The sequence below is a fragment of the Lontra canadensis genome, unplaced genomic scaffold, assembly GCF_010015895.1.
Source record: "Lontra canadensis isolate GAN:19392208 unplaced genomic scaffold, GSC_riverotter_1.0 scaffold65, whole genome shotgun sequence".
NCBI lineage: Eukaryota > Metazoa > Chordata > Mammalia > Carnivora > Mustelidae > Lontra > Lontra canadensis.
In genome coordinates this window covers 10,600,006-10,623,197 of record NW_022631059.1, presented here as the reverse complement: position 1 = coordinate 10,623,197, position 23,192 = coordinate 10,600,006, and the positions used below count along the sequence as shown (strand labels likewise).

General features: G+C 44.4%; 1 protein-coding gene across 3 annotated transcripts in view; it reads left to right on the top strand.

Moving 5' to 3' along the window:
• Positions 1 to 822: 822 nt before the first annotated feature.
• The window catches only part of PTPN1 (protein tyrosine phosphatase non-receptor type 1), a 66,924-nt gene continuing 44,554 nt past the window's right edge, over positions 823 to 23,192 (top strand). For 2 of the 3 annotated variants that reach the window (XM_032878983.1, XM_032878982.1), the window contains exon 1: positions 823 to 1,040. In XM_032878983.1, coding sequence (XP_032734874.1) covers positions 978 to 1,040 — 63 coding nt within the window. In that variant the 5' untranslated portion in view covers positions 823 to 977. The remainder of the gene's footprint in view (positions 1,041 to 23,192) is intronic. The other variant, XM_032878984.1, reaches the window with a different exon arrangement.

The following is a 23,192-nucleotide window of genomic DNA, read 5'->3' as shown; positions in this document are numbered from 1 at the left end:
TCTGACCCCATGGAGCTCACAATTTCCATATAATGTGCCAGGCCCAGAAATGGATGGCTTACAGTAGGACCCACAGAGGAAGGCAACCTGACCAGCCTTTCTCACATGTGCTTGAAGGACCACAGGTATAACAGCTGGAGTTGCTGGTGAAAAATACAGATTCCTGGTATCTGAATCCTTTTAAGGTGTTTCTAGAAATCTGCATTATTTAATACATGAATGTACTGCGTAATTTGTGTTCCACTGAGTCCAGTCTGAGCAGGATTTCCTTGCTACTTTGAGAAATACTGAAAATCATTCCAAGACCCCAATCCATTCATTCTTGCAGTGCCCAGGATAGGAGACCTCAAACAGAAATCTTGCGTCTCAGACAAGGACAGTACCCTCGAAAAAGAAAAAGGGGCGGACATTTGGCCTGAGGAGAAGGCATGCAGCCCTCGGCCCATACTCCAGCTAGCAGCACTGAGGCCAGGTCGCCGGCGCGGCAGGACAGATCCATGGTAACTTCAAGGTCACTCTGTAACTCAACTGGCTGTGTCGAGGCTTGAACCCCAGACCCACCCGGTCTTGCAAACCCACGCTCCGTGGGCGGGGCTCCCAGGGTCGCCCAGGCAACCGGCGTGGGCCACGCCCAAGCCCCGAGCCCCGCGTGGGGAGGAGAGAGCGCACGCCGCTTGACGTCTCGCCGGGCTGAGGCCACTTCCCCCAGCGCCTCCCCCCGGCTCCGCCCCACGGAAGTTATTGCCCACATTTTCGAATGTTGATTGGTTCTCTCACGCGGGGGGCGGAGCCTGAGGCAGCGCGGTGCGTACTTCCGGCTGCCGGGTTGACATGAAGAAGCAGCGGCGGCTAGGGCGGCAGTAGCGGCGGGAGTAGAGGCTTGCAGAGGTGCTGAAGAGCCGAGAGCGCGGCGCGGCCTAGAGCGGCAGGCAGTGCACTGGGCCCAGGAGGAGGCGCAGTAGCCGCCCTGGGCCGTCATGGAGATGGAAAAGGAGTTCGAGCAGATCGACAAGGCCGGGAGCTGGGCGGCCATTTACCAGGTGGGGTAGCGCCCCGGAGCGCGGCAGGCCCCTCTCTTAGGCCGCGTGAACCTTTCCCTCAGATCCCCAGGCCCGGCCCTCCCTCTGGGTCTCGCCCTCCGCCTCGGCCCTGCTGCGTGAGGATTCGATCCGACGGCGGCAGAGGCGGGCCTCCTCTCTCTTTGTCCCCCCGGTGGGCCTGCGTCTCTCCCGGGCCTCTCAAACCCCTTTGATCCCCCACCCACCTTATATCCTCAAGGCCGGAGGCCGCGGGTCGGGGTTCTCAGCGCTAATCCCTCGCACCCTGACCCCGCCCCCCTGCTTATCCACTCTTTGTCCCCTGGGGTTGATGGAACACCCCCACTACTTCCTTTTCTAGCCTGGACCACCTCAGACTCTCTTCCTTTGTCTCCCTGGGGGGAAAGGGTGACTCCCCCCTCCCTCCTTCACATTTCCTTTCCCCTCGTCGCAGTGTGTGTCAAGTCCCAAGGATGACAGTCCTCTCCCCCCTTCCTGTTCATTCATTTAGTGAACATGAATCGGCCTGCCTGTTCCGTGCTGGGCATGGCGCTGGAAGTAGTGTTTGCAGAACAAGACAGACAAGACCCTATGCCTCGCGGAGCTTGGAGTCGAATAGGGCAAACACATGAGCAAATCATTTCAGATTGTGACAGATGCGGTGAGGAAAACAAAACACCATAACGGGGTAGAGTCACTGCCTGGAAGGTGGACCACCTCAAGGGGGGCCAGGGAGGATCTGTCAGAGGAAGAGACTTCTGCTCTGTGTGCTGAATGGGCAGCAGGGGCGAGCCCTGAGATGCTCGGACCAAAGTGCCTTTCAGCCAGAAGACCTGCAAAACCCACTGCTCTGGGGCCAAAACAGTACCCTTCCGGGCAGGAAACCGGGAAGGTTAACTTTTTTTTTTTTTTTTTTTTTTTTTTGCCCCTCTCTAAAACAGCTTCTCTCCCCAGGGAGCATCTTACCCTTTTTGTCCTGGCTGAGATAATCGAGTCCTCCCAGTCTTCGTCTCCTTGTGGGTTACGTGGTTCATAAATAAAACAAAAGTTAGGAAGGTAGGGTTTCTCACCAGTCTGCAGCATCAGATTAACAACACGAGAAGGTCTGCTTTCATAAGCAGCTAAATCCTCTAAAGAAAATATGAGCTCCTGATTAAATGTCATTGCGGGGGTTGTGAGGATTAACCAAAACCACACTCAGTATCTTAAATAGGCGATGGACAGAATAGGGAGATTTTTGTTACTTGTGTGAAGGGAGAATGCATTTTACTCTGTTTTCAGCTTATAGGCTCAAAAGGCAAATTGTGAGATCCATCAGCTGGTCGTATTAAAATCTATTTTGAGCTCCACTTAAAAAGGAAAAAAGCTTTAAGCAGTTCTTTGGTATGCTTGACTAACAAAAGCCTTTTTTCGGCAGGCCTGGCTTCATGTGGATTTGCATCAAACTTATTTGACAGGATTCTTACTAGGACTGTAATGGATATTAACTTCTAATAGACTAGTATTTTTAACCACTGTAATCTGTATAACTGTGCTGAATCAATATATGAAATTTGTATTGTCTCATCTCTGAGTTAATTGAATGAATTCCACTAGTAATTTTAAGAATGTGTAGACAGATTTTCTACATCAAATCTAATGCAGTAGAGTCTCAAGTGGCTTTAAATGAAAAAACCGTTGGTTTGAAGTATTGATTAGAATATATCCCATCACAAGTGGAGATGGCCTCTAGGAAGCACTGGGGAAGATCTTTCGTACTGAAACTAAGTTGGCAGCAGCAAATTCATATTATGAAAAGTTCTTGGGGGGGAAAAAAACAGTTCTTGGTTGAATTTTATTTCTTACTGTTTTAGGGCAGAGTGGGGAACTTATCATCCAAGCATTGTTAAAACCATGTTATGCACGCCCCCATCATGAAGCATGTTGGTTCTCAGTTAATTTCCCTCACCATTCTTACGTGTGGCTACCACATTTGAATGCCAGGAGTTAGCCACACTGCAGTGTGTCAAGATTTTCCCAGCTTCTTGGTGGATTGGATGTTCCTGGAAGTCAGGTTCCTTTTTATTTTAGAGAATTGTCCACTATCGGCTTTCTCACCTATACTATACAGATATTTTTCTTTTCTAAAATTGAAATCAGAGTCTCCTTTCCTTTTTGAGTTTAACAGTGGCTCTTTATTGGGCAACCAGGGCATTTTTAAAAACGTAGAGTTCAAATGACTTTGAGTCTAAAGTGGCAAATTTCCCGAAGTGTGTGTCAATTTCCCAAAACCATTATTTTTCAAAAATTCAAAGAAATGTGTTCATCATTGGTAGGAAATGGAAGTAAAAAAATTAATATTTTATAGCATGTCACAGTGAGGGCAGCCCTCTACAAAGTCATTTTGAGCTTGTGCAGTCTGTTGTGATTTTAAAAATAATAGGTAATTTTGGCTTACAACTTTGTAAATGAGACTGCGGTTATTTCTCACTATACTTCTTTCCTAACTAAAACAAAAAGATGGAAAAGCTTGGAAACAATTGGGAGAACAAAGGGTGAATTAGGCTTGAATGCCGAGGAATGTGGTAGCTTAGGAAACAAATGTTTCTGGCAAAGATTCTGTGCTAGCCTAACTTGAGAAAGTGAGCATAACTGTGTTTTTAATTGTTAAGCGCATAGATACTAATCAGCATTTAGATATATAAAAAGTCAGCTGTACTAGCATATGTAGATGGCTTTAAAAGTTGTTTTCTGTCATTTAAGTGATTGTGTGCCTGTTTTGAAAAGTGGAAGTCATACTTAGTGAGCCTGGAGTTTGAGTTGGTCTGGTTGTCCAGAAGAGGGGAGAGATGGCAGACACGGGAAAGGGATTGGTTTTCCAGGGCTGGAATGAAAGAGGAGAGGGCTGGAATGAATGAAAATAGCTAATGAGCTGCCCTCTGTTTGTAGTTTAAGGTTTGGGTCAGGTGTTTTGCTGTTGGTCTCATCTCCAGTTCTTCGATTCTCTGACACTGTTCACTATTTCTCAGTGTGAATGATGTGATTGTTTCAGATAAAGACGATTGCAACAATAGCTCGTGACTTGAAGTCAAGATTTATTCCATGTTAGAGGCAGGCTTTGTAAAGTGGGCCGCTCTTCCAATTGACATTTGTTTTTATAGCTGCTTTCATTATGAAATCCGATCAAATGCCTGACTAGGTTAAACCATGCTATAACAGTAGTTCACCCAAATTCCTTGCTGCTGTGTACAGCTTACATTGTTAACAGTCCAAGAAGATGAATGTTAAAATTTCGTTGTAATTTTTATATCAGTACCATTCTCTTCAGAGAGAAACTATTTTGTGCAGAGGAGAAAGATCTATACACTATGACTCACTTCACTAAAAAGAAAAAAAAATGACAAACGGAAATGACATGGAGAGATTGGGAAGTTCTAGTCATCTTGAGTGACCCATTAGATCTAAATGTTCTTGTGTAGCCCTGGTTTGAGTGGACTAAATTTAGGTGTCTGACCACCACTTTGGAAATGGTGGGAAGACCTTGTAATTGGACTCAAGGTAACTGGGAGCACTGGTAGAAACAGTGGAGGGGAGGACTTCTTGCTATTAGTATTTCTTTGGCATCGCTGGCATATCTATAGGTACACTTTGGTACTTTTGGAAGCAGGTAAGCTGTATCAGATGGCTCTGAAAAGTCAGCCGGGGGATCACAGTGATGCTGACGACTGTCACTTGCTGGTGAGCTACCCTTGGGCTCCACAGCTTCCTCACTGCGTTTGCATTTTAGCATGAATGGCTCCCCTAAATTCCATACCTGGTACTGAATAATGTAATTGAGTGTATACTGAATTTCATGATAGAAATACATTTAAAGATGCCCCTGTAAGGGTTTTTCAGACTATCAACTGCTGAAATAATTGTGCCTTTTCTTTTTCTCCCCTGCCCCCCTTTTTGAATTGTCAGTTTTCTGATTTCTATATTGCAGAATGCTTTTGGCAGTTTTTGTCCCGCGCCGTGGTTTTATAAAGCAGGTACTTTCTTCTAAACCTTCCTACCAGCGACAGATGCAAGCTGCTATCCCTCCCTAGTGTTGACGTGAATTTGTTCATTTTTGTTACTTTGTCAGTTTGTTCATTTGTTGCTTAATTTGTCACCAGATAATACTGACAAATAGGCTGGGCATGTTTCTTCCTACTGCCCATGTTGTGGGGGGAGATGGGAAGTCTACTAGGTCATTGTCCAAGACAGTGTAGTTTGGTACCAGTCATTTCATGTACATGTTTTGAATATCCGTGAACGCTGGGCATGGTCCTTGATTTCCTCTACCACATTTCATTGATTGGCCATGGCATCCTTTCTACCACCCCAGGGGTCTAGGTTCTCAAATTTTGCCTCTGAGACACTTGTCATTTTTAGTTTCACACCACAGAAACGAGGGCAGCTAGTAATGAACTAATACGATCCCTTCACAGTCTCTTCACATCTTCCCCACCCTGTATATTTCTTGACGTTATCCCTAGAATAACTGTGTTAAGAACAGACCTGATCCTGTCACTTGGTCGAACTACTTCTAGTGCTTTCGAGATACCTGTAAGGTCCAAACTCCTTCATGTGGCAGCCAAGCTGCAGCCACCCCTCCCATGCACATTCTATTCTAGCCACACTAGAAGGTGCAGCGTCCTCCAAACTTAACTCATGTTTAGCTTTCCCTCTTCTGTGTCTTGGCTTAACACTCTGTCCAGGCTGCCTTTCCCACGGTCTGGCTCACATCTCCCAGCTCAAATTTGTGCCTCATTGCTTTGGATTTTGCTTTCTCCCCTGCCTATGTGTTTCCAGACATCTTCATACCTATCTCATCTAAAACCCTGCTCTTAAAGGCACTGTTTCTATCAGGGCCTGTGTTCTCTTGAGTCCAAGCTGTTGAGATCAGCTTTTCCTTCTCTGGTTCATCTTGATGTCCTCTGCACCTGGCACAAAGTGCCTAAGAAATGTTGGGATTAAATTGGTTGGCACCACTCTGCCAGGTTCTGGCAGTATAAAGACAAACAAGACCTGTTTCCCAGCTCCCATTCTAGGTGGGGAAGGAATGGTAGAAACAATTAGATTAGCCTGCATTAGTACTGGTAGCAGAGGTCACTCTTGAAGAAAATTACCACATTTTAAGGTATGGCCTACTGAGGCAATTTCATACTGTCTACCGTGGTGGCTTAGAAGAAAGGATTGAATTTTTACCTTGTGGAAGCTGATACCACCAGTTTGTTTTATAGGATCTTTACATTTAATAGCAAATTTGTACTTGGACTAAGGCGAACTTAATAGAATTGGAGGTGCTCTCTCTAAGAATTACTCAGTACTTATCCCTCTTGACTTGCTCTCACGTGCCTTCTAGAAGGGCTTTGCGTGTGGTTGTTTTGTGAAATATTTTTGATTATGGAATATAAAATATGGTTCTCCATAAAGTAACAACCCTTACAAAGTGTGATTTTTTTTTTTTTTTCCTCCCCTAAGTATAAATGGTAAAGGCAAATGTTTTTTGGTCTTTGATCAGACCACCCTTCCGGCCAGGAGAGTAGTTGAATCTTTCGCTTTTTTTTTTTGGTCCCAGCTCTGTCACTAACCGTGCTAACTGGGCCCCTTCCTTTCTTCTTCAGTCCCTTCCTTGGTAAAATGATCCTGGCCTAACTGATCACAGAGTTCACATCAAGTAATAAAGAGTCTTTAATGTACTCACAAAGAGAATCGAATGTTCCTCAAGTCACCCTTATAAACACTGCAGTGATTACTCAGTTTTGTAAGGTGTGGGTGTTGGTGAGTACAGTTAGGCTTAAAAATGTGTATGAGTTTTGTGAGTATAGTTAACGACTCAAAAGAATTGAGTTTCTTCCCCCCACCCCAAGAAGTACCAAACATTTGTAATAAGTGGGGTTCATTTGATTTAGTAATGTGGGAAAATGAGTAGCACTGACCTATGCAATGTGCTTGCAGTTTTTCTCTAAGTAGCAATTGGGTGGTTTTTCCCGTAAAAGATAGAGGAACTGATTCTTGAGAATTTACGAAAGATTCAACCCCAGCTAGGTACCCAAGAGTAGCTGCCCTTTATGATGTAATTTTAGAAAGAGACCTACATCTGGTCTAAACTTCATTTGAATAGTGTGATCGTTTACAGAGCTGCCTTGTTTGAGAAGAAAGTACCCAAGTCTCCAGCGCTTTAGAAATAGTCCTTGGTAGGAGTGGACTTCACAGTTCACTTGCTGCTGCCCTTTCAGCTAGGCAGCTTGACATAATCACGGGTATCATACTGACAGTTTATAAATTTCGAATGTCTGAAAACTGGAAACAAGACCATTTCACGTGGAAGATTTTTTTTCCCCCCTGAAATAAATAGTCAAAGAAAAGTCTAGTCCCCTATATCCATTGATGGGATGGGATGTGATATGGGTCACACTGCAGACAAAGTAACAGCGACTAATGACTGATTTTTCGTCTTTTAAAAAAAATTGTGACGTGATTGAATTTGCCGTTCTGAATGCTTGTGATTCTAGTGAAGCAATATGTTTTCCACATCGCCCAGGGTAATTAGATAAAACTGGTGCTTCAAGAAGTTACTTTTACCATATGGACTCACAGAGTAAACATGCTTATTAGCAAAGGGACACTTAAGGTCTATATTTTCCCTGGAAATAAATGTATATGTATATATATCTTCGTACTCTGAATCTGGTGCAGTGCCAAGAAATTCCCGATCCTAATTGAGGGGTTGCCAGTTGCTGAAGGAAACCTTTGGGCCCAGGTGGGCTTGTGTCCTGGGCTCCTTCTCTTTTATTTGCCGAGGCTTCTTCCCAAAGACTGAGTGGGGCATGTTTTCTTTTACAGATGAAGAAGGGAAAAAAAACCTCGGCTGTGTTTGTGGCTTTTGTGGGCAAGCGACACCGCTTGCAAAGATAAGATGAGCATAGCAAAACTAGGTTTCCAAAATTGTGTTTTTTTAAATGTATTAGTTAGTGATTGGAGAAGGAAAAAGTGTTCCTGATCCCGTTATTCTCATAAAATGTTCTTCCCCTGACCTTTTTTCTTACTTAATGGGCTTCTTATTGGTGTATCTCTTCCTTTTGAGGAATCTCGTTTTACAATTGCCACACTAAGTTTCACTGAACAGCTTAGCTAGTTTTTATCCCGATGAGTACTGATTACTCAGAAAATTATACACTATGGCGAATTGCTTACAGGAAAGCGAACATCAAGTAATTATTCCAAATAGTTGGAGTTCTCTTAAGAACAAGAGGTTACTTAAAAATGCCTGTGGATGAAATCACTTCTCAATATAACTTCACTCGAGAGAACAAATAGGCAAGTTGCATTTCACGGAATGTGGTAAAACAGCTTCAAATTCCCTTGATGGTTACACATTTGTCACTGTTATATTTATCTCTTTTAGATTTTGTCCTGCTTCATTATTCAAATAGGGCTTACTTTGCTTCTGCATGGGCCAAGGAAAGAAATGCCTTCACTGGGTCATAAATATTTGTGTGGCTCACTTGTGCCAGGAGAGAAGGTGCCTCTAAGAAGATACTTTTTGGTCTTCTTTGCAGGAGGATATTGGGATATTTTGTTTTCTGTGTCTTTGTTGTTGTTTGGCTTTGTTTGTCCTCCACTTGGGAGTGTATCTTAAGGGCATCTTAGAGTTAGGAGAATCTAGGAGCATCTAGGAGCATCGTCATTGTTGTCCTGCATGACCTGGAGACCAGCTCCCTATTTCCGGGATCTTTGGGGTCATCCTCCTCCGGGATGGGGTGAGGGAGGGGGTGCGGCAGAATGGGGCAAGGTCAGGAAGTTGCATTAAGCCACATCAGGTTTACAGGCCCAAAGCCACGTTCCCAGAGCAGTCCCCCGTGCACCCAGTGATTTAGCTACAGTAGGGGAGAGCTGGTCACGTCTTCTGAACAGTCCTTGAGAAGCCACATCCCTGTGATGCTGGATTTCAGTGGATCCTTTATGCACCCATCATGATACCACTTCTGTCGAAGTATACTAAATAGTCCTTCACATCCCACTAACAGTTTTCTCAGCATGCCCTGCAGATATCAGTGTCGTGACTGGTATGTGATTTCCTCTGTTCTTGTCGCAGCACCCAGGTCTGCTGCTTTGCCCTTAGTTTTGTGCCTGCGAGGAAGGGTGCTTCTGAGCGTTTGAGTGACGGCAGCATGGAGCGCACGGGGCTGTTGGCAGGTCCTACCTCACCTTTCCTTAACCACTTGTTTCCATTTTCTGTGAGCTTGTGTTCTCCCCAGAAAACTTACCAAAACATAGTCATCGTGCAGAGGGAATCACTGTAAAAGTTTAACCAACCTAGTTGGGGTTTTTTTGTTGTTGTTGTTTGTTTGCTTTTGTTTTGTTGGTTTTTTTATGGATGTGTATTTGTCAATGGAGCTTCCTCTTGCAACTTGCTCCACCACTTGATGACAGGAAACTTTTGTGTTTCCCAACAGACTTGGTTTGTTGGAAGATGTTGTTTTTGAAAGTAGGAAATGGGGGTGCTGGGTGGTGGCTCAGTCGGTTAAGCGGCTGCCTTCGGCTCAGGTCATAATTCCAGGGTCCTGGGATCGAGCCCCACGTCGGGCTCTCTGCTCAGCGGAGAGCCTGTTTCTTCCTCTCCCTCTGCCTTCCTCTCTGCCTACTTGTGTTCTCTCTGTCAAATAAATAAATAAAATCTTCAAAAAAAAAAAAAAAGGAAATAAAAGTTTTTAGGAGATGGAGGCAAGCTTTGGTTAGAAGTAGGAATCCAGGTGAAATGCAGCTGGAGATGGGTGTGGTCCGTCCCCTAGAATTTCCCATCTTCAGTTTGAGGAGGTGGTTACCATTCTAACCACTTAAGAACTGGTTTGTGCTGTTGTATTGACAGGGCAAAACTTAGCTCTAATGGTTTCCCTCCTGCTTGTCTTCAGATTAATAAATTGTCACTTTTTGGTAATGTTCACACATCAGGTGTGTTTTGGAAGGAAGCAAGGATGCAGCTGAAGTTAAAGGTGTAAATTGGCATCACACCCTTAGTTTTGTAAATGCCTTTAATGTTGATTTTTGTAGGTTGATCATAAGGAAGTGATAAGTGTGTTAGGTTATTTGTGGTTTGAGCTAATTTTAGTCTCCTGTTCACAGCTTGCTTTATATCCTTTGACATTAAAACATGCTTTCTAGAAAGATTTTGAATGTAGGACACAATCTATATTCTCCACTGGCCTGCATTTCACAAAATACTTTCTCAGTGCTGTGGAAGTTGGACAGTTTGAAGCATAGTAACATTCTTTTAAAATCATTAATTCCTCTGCTTAGTGACATTTCTCCTTTTCCAGTGGGTGAATTAGATTCTTTCATCGAGGTTTGGCACTCTTGCTCCAAGCTGGTGGCTAGAAGGGCACAGTTGATATTTGAGGATTTTTAAAAGAGCGTGATGGACCCTGAGGTGTACTGCTGAAGCGAGGCTTTGGTTGGCTGTGTGTCGGAAACCTTCCCCACCCTGTGCCCTCGGTGGATAGGGCCATTTGCTCCTAAGGGCTGGGCCTTAAATCTCTCCCTAGCGCTGGTCAGTTTCACACAGGACAGATGTGTTTCCAGGTGTTAGTCCCAGGCTGCCCGGCTACCACCCTTAACCATCCAGCCTGAGCAGACGTCTCCCCAGGGATTTGTGAGGTCATGGAAAAAGACGGCTGGGTCCGGGTTCTCAGTCGGCCTTCGACTGTTGTGGGACCTTGAAAGAGTTACATGCAGTATGTGTAAAATGTGGAGATTAGACGAGATAGCCTTACAGCATGACTCGAAGCTAACATTCTACCAGTGCACAGTCACACAAGGAGCCAGGAGGATGGGGCAGCTTTTCTGGAAAACGTGGGGCTTCGTGTCCTACTCTTGCTGGACTTGGTAGCTTTATATGTGATTCCCCCTTACCTAACAGTGAGATGGAGCTTTACATTTCCAAATTACCTCAACTTAAATCTTTAAAAATCGATTATTATGTCCATAAAAATAATTAACATTGCCCAGTGAGGGCGTAAATCCGATTATTTCGTAAAATAACTACGTACAATTGATGAATGTTGTTTCCTTAGAAACTCTCCTTAGAAATCCTTTTTATGTCTAAAAAGGATTATTGGGTTTTGTAATTGGACTAATACCTCCTGCTCAAGGGAGAAATGCATGGTCTGACCCATGTTCTACCCGCATTTGTAATAGAACACAGTAAACAGAGAACATTTATCGAATCTGTTCTGTGCTCCAGGCACTGTGCAAAGTGCTTTACATGCCCTGCCATATAGTGTGCACCGTAAATTGGTCTTTGACAGCAGGCAGTGTTTTAGGAGGACAATTAGGTATCAGAGCCTTGATGTTCTCTGCTCAGATCGCCCGTGTCCGCAGTCCAGACTGACAGCAGCACCGTGGTCACGTCACGCCGGTGCTCGGCTGCAGAGAGAGATATAAGGAATTGTGTGAGGTCTCCCAGTTTGTTAGGATGTAGAAGAGATAGTTTGTAGTTTTAGACCTTTACTCAGTTTTCTGTCCTCTTTTCCTAGATGTCAGACTGGCCACCTGCAGTCCTGTTTTGGTTGGTCTACACAGTGTTTTCGTTTGTTTGTTTGTTTTTTTAGGAGGAGTTTAAATTTTTGTCATTGTTTCTAAATCAGGAGAAGTTACATACAAATCTGGATTTCTGGTATTCTCTTGAAAAATCTGAAGACTACCCTGTCTGAGCCTACCTTGGCCGTGGTCTGCTAGGCTGAGGGGCACCCCTCCTGCTGGACACACACGTGTGTGTGCTTCAGTTTAGCAGCTCCACGGCAGGTCACGCCGCCCTCCCTTACATGAACCACCCAGCTCTTGGAGGTTCTTGAGTTTGCAGCGTCTAGTCCAAGTTGGGTTTTTCCTTGGCATTTGATATTAGTATTAGAATTAAGATGATTTTATTTTATTTATTTATTTTTTAAGATTTTATTTATTTATTTGACAGACAGAGATCATAAGTAGGCAGAGAGGCAGGCAGAGAGAGAGAGAGACAGAGAGAGAGAGAGGAGGAAGCAGGCTCCCCGCTGAGCCGAGAGCCCGATGAGGGGCTCGATCCCAGGACTCTGGGATCATGACCTGAGCCGAAGGCAGAGGCTTAACCCACTGAGCCACCCAGGCGCCCCAGAATTAAGATGATTTTAAAAAGATGTTTAGCCTTGCTAAGTAGCTGGTACACTGTCATTAGGGAAGATCGAAGCAAGGGAAGACTAGCCACAGGCAAATTTGAAAATGCCTAGGAGAATGCCCTTGACATTAACATCCAGGATGAAATCTTGAACCAGGTGCTTCTTCCCGCCCTTCCCCTTCCCCTCTTCATCGTTAGCCCCTCCTGCTATTTTTTTTTTTTTAAGATTTTTTTTATTTATTTGACAGAAATCACAAGTAGGCAGAAAGGCAGCGGGAAGCAGGCTCCCCACTGAGCAGAGAGCCAGATGTGGAGTTCGATCCCAGGACCCTGGGATCATGACCTGAGCCTAAGGCAGAGGCTTTAACCCACTGAGCCACCCAGGCGCCCCCGCTCCTGCTATTTTGAGGAAGTTGGAAGCTGCCACCATTTTTTTCCACCTTGGGCGACTGAGTGTAAGGGTATTTTTGTCCCATGTTCAGCTATTTCCGCGAACTGTTTTTGATGACCAACATGGAAATTAAATTGGGACTTGATAAAAAGAATGAGTTGCACAAATATGCTTGCATCGAGAAACTGAAGAAGTGGTATTTTTAATGACTTGTTTTATGACTTGGTTAGGGATGAGACCATTTGTCACAGGTCTGAACTCATGATTATATGGCTTCTCTACCTTACTCTGTCCAGGGATGAAAGAAATGGTAGCCATGATACAAGTAAAATAAATACACAGGTTACAGAGAATGTGTGTTGTTAAGGTCTCTATTCTTGTTCAGGAGCAGAAGGACGTGTTATATTGTAGGTCATTCTTTTTCTTTGATCCTTCTTGAGCATCTGTTATTCCACAGAGATAATGTTGTATATGACAAATTAGAACAAACAGGGAAGATTCTTTACCATTATTAAACAGTCAGGGTCTTTGTTCTAAGTTTTATACCTTTCCCCCCAAAGCAGAATCCCAAAAGGGGATCCCCAAACCAGTCAATATTTTAGTACCCCTACGTCATGTGACAGGATGGCATTAGCCATTTTATACTTTTTGTATATATGACATGAAATGAAAACCTAAAGACCACAATTTCTCCGTGACATTTTTCATCCGCCTCATTTCCTCTCTCCTAGATTGTAAGCTCCTTGCAGGCAGGGTCCATTCATTCAGTCGCTCCGCGAACACATGAATGGCTCCTGGGTGCTGGGGCCTCACTAGACAGTGAGGACGGTGGTTAACGAGGCACGCTTGGTCCCGCCCGTGGCAGCTTTAGAGTCCAGCCAGCAAAGGGGCTGAGTGGAGAGAGTCCCAGTTCAGAGTGATAAAAACCCTCACAGGCCTAGGCCCAGGGCACACTTGAAAAACAGATGGAGGAGCTGTCAGGTAAGGAAGGACAATCTATAAAAGTAACGCCTAAGTGGGGATCCCACAAGCAAGCAGGAGCAAGCCCTGTACTCCACACCCCGAATCTGGGCTCCTCCTTGCCCTTCATATTAAGTGTTAACATTACCTGCGTTTGAGAACATGGGAACGCATGTGACTTCCTTTCTCTCCGATTTCAACCCTTCTCCCATCCCTAGCACACATTTCTTGTGCATTTTATGCCCTCCCACATATAGTTCTTTTCTCCCTTTTTTCCGTTTCCTGTGCCATTACTTCTTACCTTGACTGCGCTAATGGCCTCTGAACCCTTCTGATAGGATGGCATAGTAGAGGTTACATCATGGCATTGACCGCGTGCCACCGTGCACTGACTTATCTGTGTAGGTGTCTTCTTCAGGAGGAGGGTGGTGTGCCATCAGCTTCCAGCCAGGGCGCACCAGCCACAGTGAGCTGCACCTAGCCGGCAAGTCAGCGCGGTACTGACTGCCGTGATCAGTGACTTGGCTGTAGATTTTATGCAGTCTCCTCAGTCTGTAAAACTAGCAGAATTATTATATATTTTAATAGGCAAAATAAAGGTTCTTTATAAGAATCTTTAAGTATAAGCCTGACTTGTTATGAATAAATTGAAATTATGTGGTTAGACCCCTGATTTGCAGCTGACACTATGAGATTAAAGGTCTCAATTATTCATTGTGGATTTTAAAGGATATTTTTAATGATGTTGGCTGGCTTATCCCATTATGTGGTCTGTTTATTAGCAGTTTTTGGTACACAGATGGCTTTGTTTGAGTGATTCTTTCAAGTCAAGTACCTTATAAAATAACTTAAATTTGCTGATAATTATCCTACTTTTAAATGGCTGAGTAATAGGCTTTAATTTTTAGGCATTTAAACACTTGGGATATGATTACAAATTCTGAGACTACAGTTGCTTAAGTTTAGACACAGAAATGTTCTTCTTGAGAAATTCTGAGGGAATTACCGGTTACTGCCTGTTTCTCATTCACATGCTTACTGTGCTCCTTGCCGTGTAGAAGTGGTCAGAATTGGTATCTGCAAACCATTATGGTGTTGGGAGTCCTCTTCCCTTTTCCCTTCTATTTCTAGCTGTGAAGATTATGTGCAGAAGTCCTGCATGTGATAAAAAAAAAAAAAAAGTAGTCATTGATCACTAATTAAAGATCTGAAAAGGAGAGTTTTCTTTACCAAGAGATGACTAAGTACAAAAAAAGACATTTTGACTGTTTCTCCTTTAATGGTGAGCAGGATGATTGAGTGAGTGTGTGTTCTTTCTGGTTTTATTTTGAAATCATATCCATGTCTGTAGAACATAGCAGAAGTAGATGTGTGAGGTAGAAAAAGAATGGTTCACAAGCCTCTCAACAGAATCACTAAAACATAGCCATTAAATGGCCAAAATATTGCAGGATGTGGTAGGGGAAGCAACCATTTTTAAGGTGGAAGTGAAGAAGAAATATTATAAAAAGGCATTCTTTATAGAAGTCCAGACTCTGGATAAGACCCATGGTTCATTGATTATCCTTTGTCTTCAGATTTGCTAAGGAAAGTGATAACACTTGGGGTTGGAGGGGAGGGCGGGGGTGTGTGTATCTTAATCTTAGGAGTTGGTTAAGGATTTCCTCCTAGTCAATAAATTGCCATATTAGGGAAGTGTTTAAGTTCTTGCCCCACCCCCCATCCCTGCCTCCTCCTCTTAATTTACCTGACTCACAGTGGGTCTTCTGTTCCAAGGCTGCTGTCACCACTGGGCCATGTCAGTGTTCATTTGGGCAGTCCACCCAGCATGCCCACCTCATCCCTGGAAACCGCATGTCCCTCTCTGCTGCCTCCCTCCCGTGGGCAAGGCTGGGTCCTTGGGATCTTCTCTCCCTTACACACCTCCTCACACTCAGACCCTGTGCTCTGCAGTCCCGGCCTCCTGTGCTTCCACACTCCCTCACTCAGTTACTTCCCCATCTCTGGGTTTTGTCCTAATCCAGATTTTCAGCTGCTCCTTTCCCAGCCCCAAGTCCTCTCTCCCCTTTTCCCACAGTGGTCATGATGTGAAATGCTGTCTCTCCGACGTTCCTAGCCTTTTTGCCCATCTGCTTGCTATCAGCATCCATGACCTGCTCTAGCCCCGGACCAGCCTTTCTCTCCCTGCGCTCAGGCTCCTAAATGCTAAGGGAAGGAAATCTTCCAGGTGGAGAAAATCACCTGGTTTTGCCACTTGAGCCACTAGAAATCCAGTCTTCAGCCTAGATCTGTCTCCCCCAACCTCTGGCTGTCAGATCTGAAACTCAGCTGCCATCCTCCCTACCTCTTTTCTCTAACAGGGAGAAGGGGCCCTTCGTTCCTGTCTGAGGCAACCCTTAGGTGTGTGCTCTTGACACCTTCCCATCTCACCTGTTGAAGGCATCTTGCCCTTAAAGGTTAGTGACCTTTTAGGCATGTGTCCTTAACCCTCCCTCTCTATTGTCATCCTACTTGAACCATTTAAACTCAGGCTTCCTCCAGCTGTGACTCTCCCTCCAGCCACTGCTCTTTAGTTTCCTTCTCCAGTCGAAGTGTTCGAAATAAATAGGTCACTGTGTCCATTGTTCACCTTCCAGTCACTTTGACTCAGGGAAGTTAGGTTCCACCCTACCGAGCCACAAAGTAATTCCTGAGAATGTCACTGTTGGCTTCCTTGTTGCTAATCCAAGGGATTCTTTGCATTCTTACCATGGTACCGTTCAACGTGGCTGACCTCTGTTTGCTTCTTCAATTTTCTCTAGCCTCTGTTTTCCATTACTTGCTCTTATTATTTCCTTTTTCTTTCTTTTTATAGCTTCCGTTTTTCTAGCTCATCCTCACTCTCCCTCTTGGGCTTCTTCTCTGATCCTCTACTGGGGACGTTCATCAGGGGTCCCCCCACACTGCTCCTTTTCATCTGACTCTTTGTTTCTTCCGGGGCTGTCTCAGCTCCTCACTCAGGAAGTAGTCATGGCCCTTGAATGCAGAGCATGCGCCGGTACATTCTCGCAGTCTGGTGCAGCCTTCAAAACACTTTTAGTTCCTGAAATGGTAATGTCCTCTGTCTCTCCTAGAGCCTTTACATGTACTGTTTCCTCTGCCTAGAACATTCTACCTTGCTAATTCTAGTTCTTCCTTTCAGTCACATCTTAGGCATCCTTTTTTAGGAGGCTTTCTTTGATTTCCCCTTTCCCCAGATCCAAGTTAGGTACCTCTTCTAGGTCCTCCTGTGACCCCCGTATTTCCCTTCTCGTAGCATGTTGTGCAGCTGTGCTGTAGTCATATCCACTGTCCTTTAGTTGCCTGTTCACTGACGAATTTCCGAGTCACCTGTCAAGTCTTCAAATTGAGTTGGGACTGCTTTTGTCTGAGTCGTTTGTATCTCTTCGTACCCCTTATTGTACCTGGTATGTAGAAAGTGCCCAGTAAGCAGTTCCTGAACAAATGGGTGAGCTCTGCTATCCAGAACGTTCACGAATCGGGCGGCTGGGTGGCTTAGTTGGTTGAGCGTCTGGCTCTTGACTTTAGCACAGGTCACGATCTCAGGGTTGTGAGATCAAGTCCTGTGTAGAGCTCCACTCTCGGGGGCAGTCTGCTTGAGATTCTGTCTCTCCCTGGGCACTCCCCTCCCCCCAAAATGTTCATGAACTGTTGATAGGGAGGATCGAGTTAATAATGTTGTGGAAACCGTGTGTTACTAACCCACCATCGATTTAGCACACACTTTGTTTTTTGTTTTGTTTTTGTTGCTTTTTATTAATTTTTTGTGTCTGACATACCCTCCCTCCCCCAGTGACATTAGAAGCCCTTTCTGAGGGACAACCATGTGTAATTCTGGGTGTCTCCCTCAGTGCCTTGTGTATCCTCTGATTTCATTTCATTGGTCCTAAACCCAGATATACTCATGCATACACATAAACCATCCCACACCTAATGGAACAGAGTCTCATCTGCGGTCTGTCCTTGCCTTCCTCAGCTGGCCTGGCCTCTGTGCCATGCGCAGACCATGGCAGTCCAGAGGGACAGTTTCCCTGTGGCTTATTAGCTGCTGTGTTCCAGCATGCTGGCCAAGCATGAGAGACAGCCATGGTATGAAAGTCTCCCTCGCTCAGACTTCAGAGGTTTGGTAGCCGGGACTGACCAACGCTGACAGGAAACAGAGACATTTATTAAAAGCCAGAGAGTTGTCAACTTGCAGGAAGCAAAGCTCTTGTTAGCATATGATTTTGTGGTTGGTTTGGTGCAACTCTGTAAAGAACTAGGCAAGAATGAGGGCTATGTGCTTGGGTCTCTAAAGTTAGATCCTTTTCCCTAAGTAAATTGCCTTTAGAGTTTCATTTGTTTGGAATTTCCTGAGATTTGGATCTTGCCAGAAAGTTCAGAGCAAAAAAAAAAAAAAAAAAAAAAATCTGGGCAGGTGAATCATTTGCATCTGAAACGAAGTCGCTGTTTTTGTTGTTAACTTTTTCTTAACATATGATCGTTGGTTCAGTCCTGAAGATTATTCCATTATTTGTGGATCTTAACCTTTCCCTCATCTTCTGGATCTTACGAAACAAGTGGTATTGTTTGAGTGGAGAAGAGGAGGAGAAGAATAAAAATAAATGCGAAAGCCTTGTTTCTTGCCTGGGCAAGCTCGGCTTTATAGCTTGGAGCGGAATGACACGTCTAGTCTGGTGAAGAAGGGATACTTAGGGTTGGTTTGGCTTCTTGTATTTGATTTTTTTTTTTTTTGAAGGTTTTTCTTTTAAACTGGAATTTTTACGAGAATGTAACCGAATTTAGAATAGAAACACTTAGTTTTGCGATATGCCGAGCACCCATTTTAAAACTGTCATGGTAAACAGCTTGGGGCGAAGATTGTTTTCAAGTGAACTGAGACCCCACTCGTGACCCCTCTGACCCAAAGGGAGTCCTGCTCTTCCTGGTCCAGCGGCCTTTCCTCCAAATGTGTTACTTTCCTGGAGCCCCACGATTGCCTTTCATCAGAGTAACTGAGTCTAAACGGAATAGAGATTTCTTATTAGATTATAGCACTTTCTTGCCTTCATTCTGCTTATGTCCGTTAGAACAGCAGATCTGACTCCTCTGTGTTATTTACTGAGCTTTTTTTGTTTTGTTTTAAGTAATTCTCTACACCCAGCATGGGGCTTAACCCTGAGATCAGGAGTCCCATGGTCTACCGACCGAGCCAGCCAGGCACCCCTATTTACCGAGATTTTTAAAAACCTCAAAATGCCTGTAAACAAGGTTGAAGGGTCAGAGGTAGAACAGTTAAGAACAGAGTAGAAATAGCTTTAAAGACAGGGTTGTTGGCAGGAGTCTTATAAAACGTGTTGAAGGTTGTGTGGGAAGCAGTAAGCATTTGTGTTCCATTGTGTTGGATTTAAGCAAACTTATTCGGTCCCCGTGTTGCAGTCTGTGTGTCACTGAGTCCCCACCCACAATCGTACTCTTTGTCTTGTTTTCCCCCTTCTTTGCTTCCCCCCACCCCCACTGCAACCACCACTAGCAATTACCGGCATGTTGGATCTTGAGGCTGCTTCCCTATAAGGATACAGGGCATGTGGTGTTGGCTATAGACATGGTAACCAAACTCTGTGGGTTCTCTCCCGTGTACCTCGTGACGTTTGACTGCCTGCAGACCAGCAATAAACTGTCTCTTCTGCTGTCTGGTCCATCTGTCGTTGCTCGCTGCCTCTGCATTTAGGGTGCATGGATGGCCTGCCAGTGCCAAGTGGGGAGCCATGGACGAGAGAAGCAAGCCCAGGCTGAAGCAGGTTGGGAGGGGTGTTAATAAACAGCCGGAAAGCTACCACAGTATGTCCATAGAGTAGAGCAGGGTCAGTGTGTGGCAAAATTTTCCTATTAATATAACAGGTACTTCCCCATAGAATTAGTGTATGTGATAGTGATTAATAGTGCACATAATAGTAATTTTACAAATAAGAACCGTTCCGGAGTCCATCTCGGGGGTAATACGTATGTGTGTACATGAGGGAAAGGTGGGTGTGGGTACGGGTTAATGTCTCCCCTTCCCATGCTACACTGGCACTCAATGTGATTTAGCTCCTCGCTTTCTGTGTAGTGTGGACGCCTGTGGATTTTGGAGGCAGGCTGGAGTTAAGGATGCAGGGGGTAGAGAAGAACTGAGAAGAACACGGTTAGGCTGGAGAGCGATGACAGCTCCTAAGGACTCTTCTCGGGCCTGCCTCTCTCTTTTCCTTACCCTGTTTTTGTTTTCCTCTGGGGTCCCCAGGCATTGGCATTGGCCTTTTTTTTCCCTTGGTTACCATTTTGTTGCTTCTGAGCAGGGGCTTGTCTCTGGTCTATAACCAAATACCCTATCTGTCCTGCTTTGGGAAGAAATATATAGTCTTTTTGAGGTTTTCTAAATTAAATGTTGCGGCAGAGTTATCCCATGTTATTTTTGCTATGAGAAATTATAGAATCCCAGATGACTACACTTTATAAACCAAATGAATTTCTATCTCCTTCTCCTCTTTTGTACATCCCATTGCAGAAAATAATGGCTTTTATAATGAACGTTGCCTCCCTTGGTTGTAGTTCTGATTTTGTTTTCAGAGAAGACCTTTTTGTGATAGTCCGTGATGTGATGCAGTGCACTACCTACTCACCCGCTCTAGAACTGTCCTCTGCAGTGTTGTAGAGTCCAAGATGTCTTCTGCTGGGAGAGAGGCTAAACCTTAGGGTCATTCTTGACTATGGTCTCTTACAGCTTGACTCTTGTTTCACATGGTACAAAGACAGTCTTTCTTTTTGGGCAAGGACTGGCAGCACCATGCAGTATAGCAGGCAGGACCTGGGAGGGCTGAATGGCGCAGCAGGGCCTGTGGGAGAGCGTCTGCCTGTGCTCCAGGCCTCTCCTTTCCTGCGGATATTAACATCCCTCTCCCTGAACACATAGACAACTCAACCTGTACCTAATTTTTGTCCTCCACTAAACACTACTAAAATGCTCGGACATTGGGCTGTTAGCTGATGTAGATAACAGGGCTGAGCCCTCCCCTCTGGCAGCTTGCGCACTTTTGAACTGGCTTGTGGAGACCATAGAGCTGGAGGTTCTCGGCCCATTCATACCCAGCTTTTTGTCCCTGACTGGATGGCTACTGAGCAGAAAGGGGCACTGTGCAATGCACACCTGGAAAGGAGGGTTTGATGCACCGCTTCTAAAAGGTACCGCTTCTGAAAGGTTCCATCTGGCATCATTGTAATCAAGAAGATGGGTCAGGTGGAGCTGAAGGAGGAACGTGGGGGCTCTCCAGAACTACAGATGGTTCCACAAGTACATTCTGGCATAGTGTGGTGAAAGTTTCTGGCATTTTCCCCCCTTAATCAAGGGCACAGAAGGGGGGGGTAGGGAGGTTGTCTGGTCATAGATGCTGTCTTGCTTTTTAGCAAATATTACCCAAATGAGATTTTAGATTTTTCTCTCTGTAATTTCCTAGCATTTCTTCTGAAAAATGTATAATTATTTTTGCCACAAAATCACTCAAGCACTTGTCTTTTTTTTTTTTAACCTGTGCAAATATGCTACATTCTTTTAAAATGGGATCAGCAGTGGGATACCCAAAAGATTTTATGTATTTTCTAATACATTCTTTTTATATTAAATAGGTTTCTGTAGACTTTCGTATGCTTTTTGAGGTTTGTTCTGTGATGTAGACCACTGCTTTATAGCTTGATTTTTTTTTTTTAACCACTAAGAATTTTTTTCTGCTTTGAGAAATCCATTGGGTGATTATAAAATCAGGGGATACTTACATTTACCTATCTATCTGTGGTGGCACTTACTCAAAATCTAATCTTCAACTCTCTGATTTACCCTTACATCCAGCTGATGGCCAAGTCCTCCACCTTCATTCTTGGTTGTATGTCTGAACTGCTTCCCCTTCCTCCTGATCTGTTTCCTTGAGGGCATCCAGGCCCTCCTGGTTTCTGGCCTTTTACAGTTGCCTTCAGCTGCTTTGCTCCCTTGGCCCTGGTCCACCCGAGGAATCCTCTGCCTAGGGGGAAATCAGGATTTGGTTACCGAAAGAAAGCCACTAGAAAGAACATCCGTCAGCTTCTGAGAGGCCAGATAGTGTTTTTTGCAGCATGCTTTTCCTTTTTAATACTTAGCATTTTATATGATGTAACTTTCATTTTTATTATTTTAAATAGTTTATTTTATTTTTATTATATTTATTTTATTCTTTATATATAATTTATTTCCTTCTTAGCTGGCATGTGAACCCTCTGAGAATATGCGATCGTGCATTTCACATCTTCGTGTTCTCAGTACCTAAAGTACCACAGTGTCTGGCCCAGCATTGCCTTGTGGACTTGCACACACTGAACCTTCCTTAGTTAAACAGGACATAGTGTCATCCTCCCCGCCCCCCACCCCAAACCAAAGACATTCCTTTAAATATCACATTGTTCCAATTCCATCCTAGAAGGTATCATGCTTAGTGAAGTAAGTCAATCGGAGAAAGACAATTATCATATGATCTCCCTGATATGAGGGAGAGGAGATGCAACATGGCGGGTTAAGGGGGTAGGAGAAAAGTAAATGAAACAAGATGGGATTGGGAGGGAGACAAACCATAAGTGACTCTTAATCTCACAAAACAAACTGAGGGTTGATGGGGGCAGGGGGTTGGGAGAGGGAGGGTGGGGTTATGGACATTGGGGAGGGTATGTGCTATGGTGAGTGCTGTGAAATGTGTAAACCTGGTGATTCACAGACCTGTACCCCTGGGGATAAAAATATATGTTTAAAAAAATAAATAAATAAAATTTATTAAATAAATAAATAAATATCACATTGTCCTGACAGACCACACCTTGATATCTCCTGTAGGAGAAGGGAGGCTGCAGTTGAAAGAGAAACAAGGGGTTAAGATCTGGGCTTTAAAATATCTGAGGCTTCTATGCTGGCCATTGAGGGTGTTTTTTCCAAGGTTAATCTTAATTGCATGTGGTTTTGCTTCTTGCTAACTATAGAATTTAGTTGCTGCATAGAATTGGATACTTCTGTAAATCCTTTAGAAATGTTTATGGAATGAAATGAACCATATGAAGGACTCAGCACTTAAGTAATCTACCTAACAGTTCGTCTTGAACAGGAGAGTCCTCTAATTTTCCCTATAAACCATCATGACGGCCATCTATAAATCCATGTAAGTCATGCTGGCACGTAACTCATCACGAGTTTATTGGGCACCTGCAGGTGCCAGGCAGTGTGCTAGGCACTGACAAGGACAGGAGTGATGGGGAACATAGACCTGTGGTCTTTTTCATGGTCCTAGGGAGGAGAGAGCTGAAGCCATCACACAAACGATTAATCTTATGGTGGAAGTGCTTTGAAGGACACTTAAAGGATGCCAGGAGGGTGTTGAAGGTTGGGCTTTAAGCTGGATGCAAGGGGTCACTGACTGGGTAAGCGAGGCCTGAAGGAGCAGGTGGGCGAGCCTCTCGGTTAGAAATAGCTTAGCCTTTTCCGGAACAGGGAAGGCATGCCAGAGTGGCCAGAGTACTGGTCTCTAGTGTATGTCACCTTTTGAGAGAATGACCCCTGGAAGTTTATTTATTGCTAGAAAGTAGT